This window comes from Medicago truncatula, chromosome 3 (assembly GCF_003473485.1).
Source record: "Medicago truncatula cultivar Jemalong A17 chromosome 3, MtrunA17r5.0-ANR, whole genome shotgun sequence".
Taxonomy (NCBI): Eukaryota; Viridiplantae; Streptophyta; class Magnoliopsida; order Fabales; family Fabaceae; genus Medicago; species Medicago truncatula.
In genome coordinates, this window is record NC_053044.1 from 21,320,921 (window position 1) to 21,335,193 (window position 14,273).

General features: G+C 39.6%; 1 protein-coding gene across 1 annotated transcript; it reads right to left on the reverse strand.

Annotated features, from left to right (window-relative positions):
- Positions 1 to 9,782: 9,782 nt before the first annotated feature.
- Positions 9,783 to 14,259, reverse strand: LOC120579548 (uncharacterized). Its single transcript, XM_039831971.1, has 5 exons — positions 14,062 to 14,259; positions 13,110 to 13,998; positions 12,657 to 13,013; positions 11,029 to 11,189; positions 9,783 to 9,800 (listed from the first exon to the last, which is right to left on the reverse strand). The coding sequence occupies exons 1-5, from the start codon at positions 14,257 to 14,259 to the stop codon at positions 9,783 to 9,785; spliced, it is 1,623 nt and encodes a 540-aa protein (XP_039687905.1).
- Positions 14,260 to 14,273: the final 14 nt, after the last annotated feature.

The window sequence follows — 14,273 nt, forward strand, 5'->3', positions numbered from 1 at the left end:
TGATAGCCTTGTGCTCTGAGCTCGGATCTGAACATTCTTTTTTACTATTTGTCGTCTCAACTTGTGAACCTCATGCTCTCGTTGCTCTATCTCACCACTCATAGTCTCCATCTTGAGCATAGCTTCATCATATTTCCTCTTCCAAGTAGCACCCACATATTCCGATCGGGCCAACTTCTCTTGACATTCCTCCACAGTTGCGGGGGCCAAGGGTAAAGCCGGAGCTGGGGTTGTTGAAGATAGGTACCTTGGCAAATGATATGGTAAGACCAGATCGGAAGCTCTATTGATGACCCATTGAGTGTAAGACCCCTGTAAAGAGTCTGATCTCCTCGCCAACTGGCTTCTATTGAGTGTGCGAATGGCATGCCATGCTTGGACAAATCTCCCTCTTTTGTTTGAGGGGTCTTCATGGTTGAAGTAGAATTCACCTTGTAAGTAGATGTTATCTGGCTTAGCTTCCATTGGACATCCGAACTGACGTTTGGCAAGGATAGGATTGTAGCTGATTCCTCCTTGCGTACCGAGAAGGGGTACATTTGAGTATTCTCCACAACTGACAATGATGTTCGTGAAGTTACAAGTGGCACGGTACCAGGTTATGTCGGATGGGGTAAGGGACATGATTCTTTTGGGCCAGGAGAGATTTTCTGGGTTGGCTTGAAAGGAGTGGGTCTGAGGTAAGTGAGAGGTAAACCATTTGTATAGTAAGGGTGCGCAACCAAGGATAGCTCCACGACCTACTTGGGTTCGATCGTGAATGGAATGATATATATCAGCTAACAATGTGGGGACTGGGTTCTTTGTGAGGAAAATTTGGATGGCATGGATGTCAACATAGTTATCAATATTTGGGAATAATACTAGGCCATAGATGAGTAAAGCTAGGATAGAGTAGAAGGCCTCAACATTGTTTGTTTTGGAGAAATCGGAGGCTTGTTGGTAAAGAAATTTAGTAGGTAAGCTTGGGAGATTCCCTTTGAGGGTGAGTTTTTCTTTTATGAGAGAGGTTTTGAGGTGGAGGGCGTTTGCAATAGTGGCGGCTTTGGGAAAGGGTTCTAAGCCAGTGAAAGGTACCTTATCAAGTACGGGTAGGCCAATTAAGTGAGAGTATTCTTCGAGGGTAGGCATAAGCTGGTAGTCGGGAAAGGTGAAACAGTGGTAAGCAGGGTCATAGAACTGGACCAAGGTCTCCAAGCACCCCTTATCGATATTTGTCCAGAGGACACCAAGTAAATTCCCATGACGATCACGAAAGTTCTCCAAGCTAGTTACTTCAAATGCAAGCTTCTTTAAGTTCTCTAGATCCAATTTCCTGAATGTAAACTTCCTAGTATTTCTTCTTTCCATGCCTATGATATTTACAAAAACAAGTATAAGCCCTTCGATATTTTTTGATGAAAAAAGATAAAATTATGAATGAATGCATGTATGCATGATTATGCGTAGGTTAAGCTCATCATGTTGGAGTTTAAAGGTAATAACCCCCATTTGGTAAGGACTATGGTTTCATTTGTTCCTGTATCACGGGTTCTATCCAGTTCCCAAAGTCATCAACTACCTCCGAATGTTATCAGGTTACAAGACTACTCTTGATCCAATAATATCCGTAGGAAAGTTTCATTTGAGTGTAGTATCGCGTATCAACTAATTCAAGACTACTCTTGATTAGCCACCGCACTACGTCCTAAAAAGGCCAAGATGGGTTAAGGGTAACTAAAGGTCCTCAACTTCGACGGTCACTTGAAAATATAATGCCAACACGACTATTCATGCCAACATAGTTACTTTCAAGATTCCTCCATTGAGTGGGGTTGTACCACATGAACCTAAACACGAGACTTGACTCTCGGAAAGGCACTTTGGTTATACCACCGTCCTATCTTATGTTTCTCTCAAGCCCGGGTGTAGGGCTTTATCTCACCACTCATATTTAAAAAGAAAGGAAGAAAAAGAGAAGGTAAAAGATATATACAATTATTTCCATCTTTATTTTTTGTTTTAAGCAAGTTATAGCACAAAGAATTAAATAAAGCCAAGTTAGGCTCAACCCTCTTAGGGGGGGTCCCCAGTGAAGTCGCCATTTCTGTCGCGTCATTTTTTGGAGATCAAGGCTATTTGATTAGCTTTTGATTCACTAATTATTTCACGACTGAACATTTAATTTTATTAAAAAAAGGGGAAAAAAGTTCAAACTACCCCTATTTGAAAAGATTTGGGGTTCGGGGGTTAGTTACATAAAGGGAAGGTATTAGCACCCTCTATGTCCGTAGTACTCTACGGGAACCTCTTGGTTTTATTTAATTTAATGTGCTATAACTTGCTTGCTTTTGAAAAAGAAGTTAATGTGATGATTAAAAGAAAAAGAAAGTGAGACCTAATTTATCTACATTTTTTATTGTTTGGAAGGACATGGTCCTCTGCCTACGTACCCGTGAGGGATCAAAACCTCGTAGTTCGGGGTAGAAAACGACGTTTGGTTGGTTTTGTGTTTTTTATTAGTTTTGAAAAAAAGTTTTAAATGGAAAAGCCAAGTGGCAAAATAAGAATTGGTTTGTATTTTTGTTAAAAGAAAATGACTTAAAGTAGATTTACAGTTGATTGCAATTTTGATTTATGAAAGAAATAAAATAAAGACGATCACTTGACTTGGATCAAGGTTTATTATGGAAAAATGTTTTTTGTGATTTTTTGGTTATTTGCATGTTTTTGTGATTTTTGAATAAACATATAAACTAACGGAGCATAAAGAATAAAAGCGCGGCTACCCTAAGTTAGAAATATAAAATCTATGACTATTACATAAAAAGCCTATTTACATTCTAAGGTCTACAATAAAAATTAAAATGCTAAAAATAAATAAACAAATACGAAAAGGAATAAGGAAAAATAAAAAAAATGGTCCAAACACAAGGTGGGGTGCAGTAGTAAACAGGGGTGTGCAGAAAGCAAAAAAAAAAGAATTTGGGCTTTAAGGAAACGAACCGGGTCGCGGGTCATGGGTCATGGGCGACCCGGTTTGGGGGATATATAAGAGTTGTAGGGTTTTTTCTTTCATTTTTCATTTTTCTTTCTCTCTCTTATCCCTCAAATCCTCTCTTCTCTCTCTACTTCTTTCTTCTTCTCCGGTTGGAGATGGGGCGGCCGGGAGAAGTCCGGCGCGGTGGCCGGCGAGCCATCGCGGCTGCGCCGCCGCGCCGGAGCTAAAAAAGCTCCATTTTTTTATTTTTTTTCGCTCTTTCTCTTCTACTTCCCTCCCTCTGTTCACTTCTAGCCTTTAAATTCCCAAAACCTTTACCCAAACGCCTAGATCTAAAAAAAGGAAAGAAATTTATACCTTTTGTTTAAGAAACGGATTCGGCTTTCTTGTGGCCGATTCTGTGATGTTGTGCGTGTGTGTCGTTGTGTGATGCAGTGTTGTTGGTGTTGCGGTTCTGTGCGTGTGTTTGTTGCTGTTGTGACGGTTTGGGGTTGTGCGCCTCTGTGTGTGCGTGTGTGGGTTGTGTTGCGCGCGGCCGTGTTCCGTTTCTGTGCGATGCCTTTTTCTCTGTTTCTCGTGTGCTCTGCTGCGTTCTGTTGTCCTCTGTTTTTGTTGTGTTTCCCGTGTTCTGTTCTTTTTTTTTCTTTGTTGTGCAGGTCTCTATTTATAGAGTGAGTTTGAGGCTAGGATTTGTTACTGATGAGCAAAAAATCAGTAGTTTGTGGAGGAGAAAAAGGGAAATGCGTCTGTTTTTTTACTGGATTTGTTTCAGATGAGGCAGTGTGAACTGGATTTGGACTGGAACAGCATACGCGTGATGCTGATATTCTGCACCTGGACCTTTTTGGATTTTGGACTTTTTGGACTTAAAAAAAAAATAATTAAAAGGATAATATCTACACTTTTGGTTTTAAATAAATAAAAAAGAAAAATTTAAAATGGGAATAAAAGAAATTTAATCTAATCTTGGACTAAAATTAAAAATTAGAGTTCTAAATTAAAAGATGGAAATAAATAATTAAAGACTGAGAGAAGAGGGCCCGATTCGGAACTTTATGAGGTATTTCAAAATACCTCCCTGCCGAATTTTTTACTGAAACGTGAGACCGATCAGGGTTAAATGGCGCGTGTCAGTGAGATCTTGGGTCAAAAATTGGGGTATGACACTTGCAGTGAAAGGAATGTGAGTACCCTTTGGAGTAAGGATAACTGCCCCTATTCCATTACCATAGACATTAACGGCCCCATCAAATATCAAACCCCACTTAGAGTCTGGATCAGGACCTTCACCAAACAATGGTTCGTCACAATCTTTCATCTTTAAATACATGACCTCTTCATCTGGAAAATCAAACTTGATAGGCTGATAATCTTCAATTGGTTGATGAGCTAAATGGTCAGCAAGAATACTACCTTTGATGGCTTTCTGAGTGTGGTAGACAATATCATACTCGGACAATAACATCTGCCAACGAGCAATTCTTCCCGTTAAAGCCGGCTTCTCAAAAATGTACTTGATCGGATCCATTTTGGATATCAACCAAGTAGTGTGATTAACCATATAGTGACGAAGACGCTTAGCAGCCCATGCCAAAGCGCAACAGGTTTTCTCAAGCGTAGAATATCGGGACTCACAATCAGTAAACTTCTTACTCAAGTAGTAAATGGCATGCTCTTTCTTTCCAGTCTCGTCTTGTTGACCCAACACACAGCCCATAGAATCTTCTAACACGGTCAAGTACATGATCAAAGGCCTTCCTTCGACTGGAGGGACAAGAATCAGAGGTTCTAACAAATACCCTTTGATGCTGTCAAAAGCTTTCTGGCAATCTTCCGTCCAAACGATCCCTTGATCTTTACGGAGTAACTTGAATATCGGCCCACATGTGGTAGTCATATGAGAGATGAATCTGGAGATGTAGTTCAATCTTCCTAGAAAACCTCTAACTTGTTTCTCTGTCCTTGGAGCCGGCATTTCCCTGATAGCTTTGACTTTGTCGGGATCTACTTCAATACCCTTCAGGCTGACAATAAAACCCAAGAGCTTGCCGGATCTAACACCGAAGGTACACTTGTTAGGATTCAAACGGAGTTTGTACATTCTCAACCGTTGGAACATCTTCAACAAATACTCAACATGTTCTTCTTCAGTGCCTGATTTGACAATCATATCATCCACATATACCTCAATCTCTTTATGTATCATATCATGGAATATTTTAGTCATGCCTCTCTGGTAAGTGGCACCAGCATTTATTAACCCAAACGGCATTACTAAGTAGCAGAAAGCCCCCCAGGGCGTGATGAACGACGTCTTTTCTCTATCTTCTGGAGCCATCTTAATCTGGTTATACCCGGAGAATCCATCCATGAAGGAGAATACCTTGCATCTAGCAGTACTATCAACCAATACATCAATGTGAGGTAAAGGGAAATCATCCTTCGGACTAGCTTTGTTCAAATCCCGATAGTCAACACACATTCTGACCTTACCATCTTTTTTCAGAATGGGCACTATGTTGGCCAACCATTGAGGATATTCGGAGGTAATCAAGAAACCTGCGTCAATTTTCTTTCGCACTTCTTCTTTGATCTTGAGAGCCATATCTGGATGAGATATTCTTAACTTCTGCTTGACTGGAGGACACTCGGGCTTCAAAGGCAAACGGGGTTCGACAACATCATGGTCTAACCCCGGCATGTCTTTGTAAGACCATGCAAATATATCATCATACTCTCTGAGAAGCTCAATTATCTTTTTCTTGACAGACGCCTCCAACGATGCTCCAATCTTAATTTCTTTTTTATCATCCTCAGTGCCCGGGTTGATCAACTCTATTTCTTCCTTGTAAGGTTGAATGGCTTTTCTTTCTTGCTCTAACATTCATCGGAGTTCATCGGGAATCTCTTCATCCTCTTCTACCCAAGCCTCGTAAACTGGGAACTCAAAGTTGGAAGGCAGCATAGGGTCACTATGTTCAACGGGCTCATGTATGTTCAGTCTGCAGATGATTCATGATTGATTTTTTTAGTAAAATAGTGAATGCAGACCTTTGAAATTGATATTTTTTTTTTTTAAAAGAAAAAGAGAACAAGTTTTTTGGTTTTTTTGTATTACCATTTTTTCCAGAAAAAGCACTAAAATATAATAACGGCCGTGACAGAAACGAAAATTTTCATTAATACTGAAAACAAACTTAAAGTAAAAACAAACCCTGCAAGATTTCACTTTCGTCTGGGGTAGGACGAAAGGAGTTTTCTTAAAAAAAACAAAAAAAGAAAAACACATTACTTAGAAAGTGGTATCGCAGAAGGGATGTCAACAGCAATCCAATTGCAGCAGTTTCCACCAGGAGTCACAAAGTCAGGTGCCACCTCTTCTGATTGATCTTCCAAGATTGCATTAGTCTCAGGTGGCGCATTAATGAATCCAGCACTGTGAAAAGTACCCCTAGTTGGGTCGTACATCACTTGCTTATTGCCGGAGAAACCCAGACCTTCTTTGCGCTTGTTCTCGGGCAACTGTACTAACTTCCCCCAGCCTTCAGCTTTTCCTTCTTGAATTACTCTCTGAGCATCCTTTAGAGAGGCCATGTATGTTTCACCTCTAGTAGTACCGCTTTCAACCGAAAGCCCTTGGAATGATGTTCCATCCAAACTTTCATCAGCAATGAAAGAAAAAGACGACAAATGGCTAACCAAAAGAGCTGATTCCCCACTCACTATAACAAGCTTTCCACGACTCACAAACTTTAGCTTTTGATGAAGAGTGGATGTTACTGCCCCGGCTTCATGAATCCATGGTCTACCAAGTAAACAGCTGTAAGAAGCTTGAATATCCATTATCTGGAATGTAACTTTAAACTCTTGGGGCCCAATAGTGATAGGTAAATCTACTTCTCCCCATACCGTCTTCCTGGATCCATCAAATGCCCTTACTGATACGCAACTAGGCCTAATAAATCCATCTGAATATGTCAATTTATCAAAGGCTGTCTTCGCCATCACATTGAGGGAAGAACCGGTGTCTATCAAGACATTGGACAAAGAATCTGTTTTGCACATAACAGAGATATGCAAGGCCATATTATGGTTTTTCCCCTCCACTGGGAGGTCTTCATCACTAAAACTTAGATTGTTGCATGCCGTCACATTTCCAACAATGCTCCCAAATTGACCCAAAGTCACATCATGGTCTACGTAGGCTTGATTCAATACTTTCATCAATGCATCCCTATGAGCATCAGAGCTTGTCAATAGTGACATGTGATGAGATAAAACCGCAAGTACACGGTTTTATCGAAGTAGTATAAAAGAATATCGTTCCGACAGGGAGTAGTTCAATTCAATTAACTTTTTAGAGATGATTAGAAGAGAGAAGAGAATTGTAAGTTGGGGGTTTTCAAGCGTTTGAAAGAATATAATAATAAAAGGAGCCTTGGGATCGTTGGTTTCCTCTAAATGACAAGTCCTTCTCAAACCAAAACCATAAGCTTATAATGTTATGTTAGACCTAATTTCTCAAGAAAGTTTCTCTTATTTTCCTCTAGCAACCAAGCCTATTTCGCTGACTTGATTACTATTAGATTTTGGTTCCTCTAACAACCAAGCCTATTTCGCTGACTTGATTGTTATTAGTTCCCTTGAAGATCGAAACTATATGTCTCAAAGATTGCAAAGCCTATTTCGCTGACTTTGCAATCCTTGTCTGAATTCACTTGTTCGAATATCAAAACTCCACTTTCGTTTTATGAATTGATATTTGGAATAATGGATAAACAATTATCAAACCCTCCACTTTCGTTTCCACAGTTTGATAATGGTTGATCCATGTTAAGACGGTGAATCCAGATAAGAAATTAGGGTTACATAAGATTAAGGCTTAGGGCTTGGTTTGATTAGGATTATGTCATTTAGACTTATCCAACAATCCCAAGACAAGGAGAAGTCTACTCACTCATGTTCATCGTAGACATGGGGGAGAAGAGAGAAAGCATAAAAGTAAAAGACAAGAAAGTAAAGGAAAATAAAAGAACTTTAATTAGAAAAGCAATTGTCACTTATTGTATTCCAAGTAAAGATGAATATTTGTGATGGCTAGCTACTCTATTTATAGTACACATTCGACTTAAAATCTAAGCAAGTATATTCCACGATAGATTGTGCGCCAAAATAGAATAGCTCAGAATCCAAGCAAAAGCAGCAAAAGGTGTTCTGGAGGGTGGCACGGCCGTGCCAAGGCTAGCACGGGCCGTGCCAGGCTTCTGACTTGTGGGAGACATATTTTGTCTCTCAATCTTCATATTTTTGTGTCCAATCTGCTCCAAATCCCTTTCTTTTGCTCCAAGACTCAATCCATCCAATATTCTTTTCTGAAATATAATAAATTGCAATTTAAAGTAAACCATCCTAAAAAGGAAATAATACTAATATAAAATTATATAAAATCTAAATAAAACTAAACTAAAAAGCATATTAAAATAGACAATAAATGACTCATCAAACTCCCCCACACTTGAATCTTTGCTTGTCCTCAAGCAAAAGGCATAAACATAGTAGCACCAACAGTTATATCAAATGACAATTCAATTAAAGCACATGTCTCCTCAAGGGCTTTAAATCCCAAATGTACACTAATCACAGACTCAAGCATTTCTTGTAATTTTTATTCAACCCAACGATCAAGTTTCAAGTGAGTGTGTGTGTGAAGTCCAACCCTTTTCTTGCTCCTGTATAAGATAGGCATTATGAGGAAACATGGTCTAATCCTAGCACTAAACCAACCAAGAAAGATTCCTTCTATAATTCATATAAGAGAGATGGGAGTATTTGAGAATCTTTGTTCTTTGCCAATTGCACATTTTAAGTTCTTTATTTAAGGAACAACATCTTCACGTAAAAGGTCGGAGGGCCTACCCCCTTCCCCAATCTAGATTCAATGGTATCCCTTAAAACATCATCTTCACGTAGGAAGTCGGAGGGCCTACCTCCTTCCCCAATCTAGATTCAATGATGCTTTTTAAAGTTTTTCCTTAAGATATCAATCATCTTCACGTAGGAAGTCGGAGGGCCTACCTCCTTCCCCAATCTAGATTTAATGATGAGATCTTGGAATTTATTTGGCTTTTTGGCTTTTTATGAACTCCCTTATACTAACTTATACTACTGGCACTTTGAGAATCTTTAAAGGTTAATGTACCACTAAGATTAAAACGCGTTTCCTTAAAATCCCTATTCATACATTTACTCAAGGGAAGCAACTTTTGTGTTTTTCTCATTGGAGAATTTTATTCACTTTAAAACAAGATGTGGGTATATCAAGAAGACTTAAAACACAAGAGTTTGCTTTCATGTACAAGAATCAACAAATAAGAGGAGACAATGAAAAGTTTTGTGTCATGATATTTTCAATAAAAATTAGCTACTTAACCATGCCTTTCACAATAAAACGAAACAAAAGAATAAAGTTCAAGGGAGTTTGGAAACACTACGACTAAAGACACTTTATTAGGCTCCCCCCACACTTAGGAGAAGCATTGTCCTCAATGATTCAAGATGATAGAAACGAAAGAAATAAGGAAAAAGTGAGAAAGGGTGCGGAAAGCTCACAATTTGTCGAAATTTTGAACTTCGGAGGCCTTCAGGTTGGCACGGCCGTGCCAGATGTAGCACGGGCCGTGCCATCATTCTGCCAAGCTCATTGAAGATGTGGTTGTGTATCTTGGCACGGCCGTGCCAAATCAAGCACGGGCCGTGCCACCTTTCTGGTTCTTGGAACTTTGATTTTTCTTGCGTTTATTAATCAATCTCGGACACTTACCTACAAAACAAAGAGAAATAACAGAAAACAAAGAAAGCAATTAAATTGGTGGGTTGCCTCCCACGAAGCGCTCTTTTAACGTCACTAGCTTGACGAAGGTAAGGATGAAAATCCTTTAGGTGGGTCACTGAGGGTGAAATCAGCCACTACTTCATTTACTTCTCCGGTATTATAGATTTTAAGCCTTTGTCCATTAACCGTGAAGGATACTGTTTCTTCAGAAAAGATTTCAATCGCCCCATAAGGGTAGACTGTGCGAACTTGAAAAGGACCGGACCATCATGACCGCAGTTTACCTGGAAAAAGCTTTAGCCTAGAGTTAAAGAGCAGCACAAGGTCACCGCTTTTGAAGTGTTTTTTGATGATTTTCTTGTCATGCCAGTTCTTAGTTCTCTCTATGTAAATGCGGGCATTCTCATAGGCATCCATCCTAAGTTCTTCTAGCTCGTTTAATTGAAGTTTTCTTTTTTCACCGGCTAAATTGGGATCTAAGTTGAGGTTTCTAATTGCCCAATTGGCCTTATGCTCGAGCTCAACAGGAAGGTGACAAGATTTCCCGTAGACAAGTTTAAAAGGGGTCATTCCAATGGGGGTTTTATAAGCCGTTCGATAGGCTCAAAGGGCATCGTCAAGCTTATTTGACCAATCTGTTCTAGAGGTTGAAACAGTTTTTTCAAGGATGGCTTTAATTTGTCTATTTGAGACCTCCACTTGTCCGCTAGTTTGGGGGTGATAGGGTGTCGCAATTTTGTGCCTCACTCCAAGTTTTTGCAGAAGTTTTTCAAAATGTCTTGAAATGAAGTGAGACCCTCCATCGCTTATCACAACTCGTGGTACTCCGAATCTAGGGAAAATGACTTTTTTAAACAGTTTTATAACCACCTGTGCATCATTAGTGGGGCAGGCAATGACTTCAACCCATTTGGACACATAGTCAACGGCTACTAATATGTAGTGATTCCCAAAAGAGGAGGGGGAAAGGTCCCATAAAGTCAATACCCCAAACATCAAAAATTTCCACTTCAAGGATGTTGTTCAAAGGCATTTCATTTCTTTTAGTAATGCTACCGGTGCGTTGACATTTGTCACATTTAGAGATAAAGAGATGCACATCTTTGAAAAGTGATGGCCACCAGAAACCAGAATGAAGAATTTTGAAAGAAGTCTTTTGTGTACTGGCGTGGCCGCCATAGGAAGAGGAGTGGCAATGAGTTAGAATACTACTTACCTCGTTTTCAGGAATGCATCTCCTCAAAATCCCATCTGAGCCTCTTCTGAAGAGGTAGGGCTTGTCCGAATAGTAGTGCTTGAGATCATTGAAGAATTTCTTCTTTTGTTGGTAGCTTAACTCAGGCGGTAGTACTCCTGCTGCAAGAAAGTTAACAAAATCTGCATACCAAGAAAGTAACAATAAGAAGAGTTGGTTATCCGGGAATGAGTCATCCAAGGGTAACTCATCTTCATTGGTCTCCCAAAGTCGGGACAAGTGGTCAGCGACAACATTTTCTACGCCCTTTTTATCTTTTATTTCAAGGTCAAATTCTTGGAGGAGCAAAATCCAGCGGATCAATCGCGGTTTGGCATCTTTTTTGTTTAGCAAGTATTTTATGGCCGAGTGATCTTTGTAAACAATGATTTTTGATCCCACCAAGTATTGCCGAAATTTGTCAATGGCGTAGACAACTGCTAGCAATTCTTTTTCTGTCGTGGCATAGTTTACCTGTGCCCCATCTAGGGTCTTACTGGCGTAGTATATGGCATGCATCTTTTTTTCCTTTCTTTGACCTAACACTGCCCCAACCGCATAGTCGCTTGCATCACACATTATTTCAAAAGGCAAGTTCCAATCTGGTGGTTGTATGATTGGGGCGGTAATTAGTGCTTCTTTCAACCTACAAAATGCCTGCAAACAAGAATCATCAAAGGCAAAGTCTGCATCCTTGAGAAGCAGGCTGGTTAGTGGTTTAGTGACTGATGAAAAATCTTTAATGAAACGGCGGTAGAACCCTGCATGTCCTAGGAAACTTCTAATTTCTTTGACTGAGGTGGGAGGTAGCATTTTTTCAATAATTTCGATTTTTGCTTTGTCTACCTCTATACCTCTGTCGGAGACCAAGTGTCCTAGGACAATTCCTTCTCTTACCATGAAATGACATTTCTCCCAATTTAAGACTAGGTTCACCTGTTCACATCTTTCCAAAACTTTTTCAAGGTTAGTCAAACAATCATAAAAACTAGATCCATGCACAGAAAAATCATCCATAAAGACTTCCATTATCTTTTCAACAAAGTCAGAAAAAATAGACATCATGCATCTTTGAAAAGTAGCAGGGGCATTACAAAGACCAAAAGGCATTCTTCTATAGGCAAAGGTCCCGAAGGGGCATGTAAAAGTTGTTTTTTCTTGGTCGTTAGGGTGAATGAGTATTTGGAAAAATCCAGAATAGCCATCTAAGTAGCAAAAATGTGAATGCTTAGCTAACCTATCTAACATTTGGTCTATAAAAGGGAGAGGGAAGTGATCTTTACGGGTTGCTTTATTAAGCTTCCAATAATCAATACACATTCTCCAACCGGTGACGGTTCTAGTGGCAATGGATTCATTTTTATCATTTTTAATAACTATGAGACCACCCTTTGTTGGTACAACTTGCACGGGGCTAACCCATTTGGAGTCAGAAATTGGATAAATAATACCTACATCTAGGAGTTTTAAGACTTCTTTTTTCACAACTTCTTTCATATTAGGATTTAGCCTTCTTTGATGTTCAATGGAGGGTTTATAGTCTTCTTCAAGAAGTATCCTATGCATGCATAATGAAGGATTTATTCCTTTAATGTCATCAATGGTGTAACCTATAGCTTTAGGATATTTCTTGAGGACATAAAGCAACTTTTCAGTTTCTACTTCATCGAGACTTGCATTTACAATAACAGGATAGGTAGAGTTAGGGCCCAAGAATTCATACCTTAGATTTGATGGAAGTGTTTTAAGTTCTACTTTCGGTGCTTCCTTGGGTAGAAGTGCTGGTTCTTCTTTTACTAACTCCTCCACACTTAGACCTTTCATTGGAGGAGTTATATCCAACAACTCTTCATAAGCTTTTGCCTCCCCTTCCAGTTTTGTACCTGCATTGTTTACTAAGCATACTTCCAAACCATCATGTGTAGTTGATGCTAAAGAGCACTCTTTAACGCAATGGTCGACTATATCTATCATGCAACAAGAGTCCTTAATGGAAGGACTTTTCATTAGTTTAGCAAGTTCAAATTCAACAGTCTCCTTACCGACATTAAAGGCAAGGTTACCCTTTTTTACATCAATGATAGCTCCTGCAGTAGCAAGGAAAGGTCTTCCCAAAAGAATTGGTACTTGATTGTCTTCCTCCATTTCCATTACAACAAAATCGGCGGGGATGTATACCTCTCCTACCTTAACGGGGACATCTTCTATGATTCCAGCTAGATACTTAACAGAACGGTCCGCTAGTTGTAGGGTCATCCTTGTTGATTTAAGTTCCCCTATTCCCAACCTCTCATAAAGGGATAAGGGCATTAGGCTGACACTGGCTCCTAGATCACACATAGCTTTCTTCACAACTTCCGACCCTATGACACAAGGTATGGAAAAACTGCCTGGATCTTTAAGCTTTGGTGGCAATTTATTTTGGATGATGGCACTACATTCTTCCATAAGGTTAACCGTCTCACCTTCCTCAATCTTTCTTTTTTTAGAAAGGATTTCTTTCAAAAATTTAGCATAAGTAGGCATTTGGGTTAGGACTTCGGTAAATGGCACATCAATATATATCTTGTTCATCATTTCTATGAACTTTTTGAATTGCTCATCTAGCTTTGATTTGGCAAACCTTTGTGGGAAGGGAATTTTTGGCTTAAAGGGAGGTGGTGTGTTTTCCTCAACTCGTGGTTCTTCTCTTTCTGCCCTGGTTTCCCTAGATGGTGGTTCGCATATTTCTTTCTCACTGTCATCGGTTTTGGTTCTCCTTATGGGGTCTTCGAGTGGCTTACCACTCCTAAGCGTAACAGCATTCATTTTATTGGGGTGGTCAACCTTACGAACTACCTGGGAGAGCTGAGTTTCAGAAGTTTTGTTGTGAGATGAGATGGAGTCTACCTTTGTTGTAAGAGTAGCAAGAGAGTTGTTCAAAAGTCTAGTTTGATCCTTGAGCTCTTGGAGCTGTTCGGATTGTTTAAGAAAATAGTTTTCCATTAAAAGTTCAATGTGAGATTTTTGAACAACTCTTTGGCCATTCTGAACAAAATTTAACTGCTCAACACTACTTAGGTTGCAATCGGTGCTAGAATGACTAGATAGGCCACATGCTTCACAAGGAGGTGAGAAGGTAGGTGTGCTAGCACTAGTGCTCATGCGATCAAGTCTTTGAGATAACGCATTCACCTTGGTAGATAGATAGTCAATGGAAGAGGTTTCATCCATACCTGCCTCTTTTT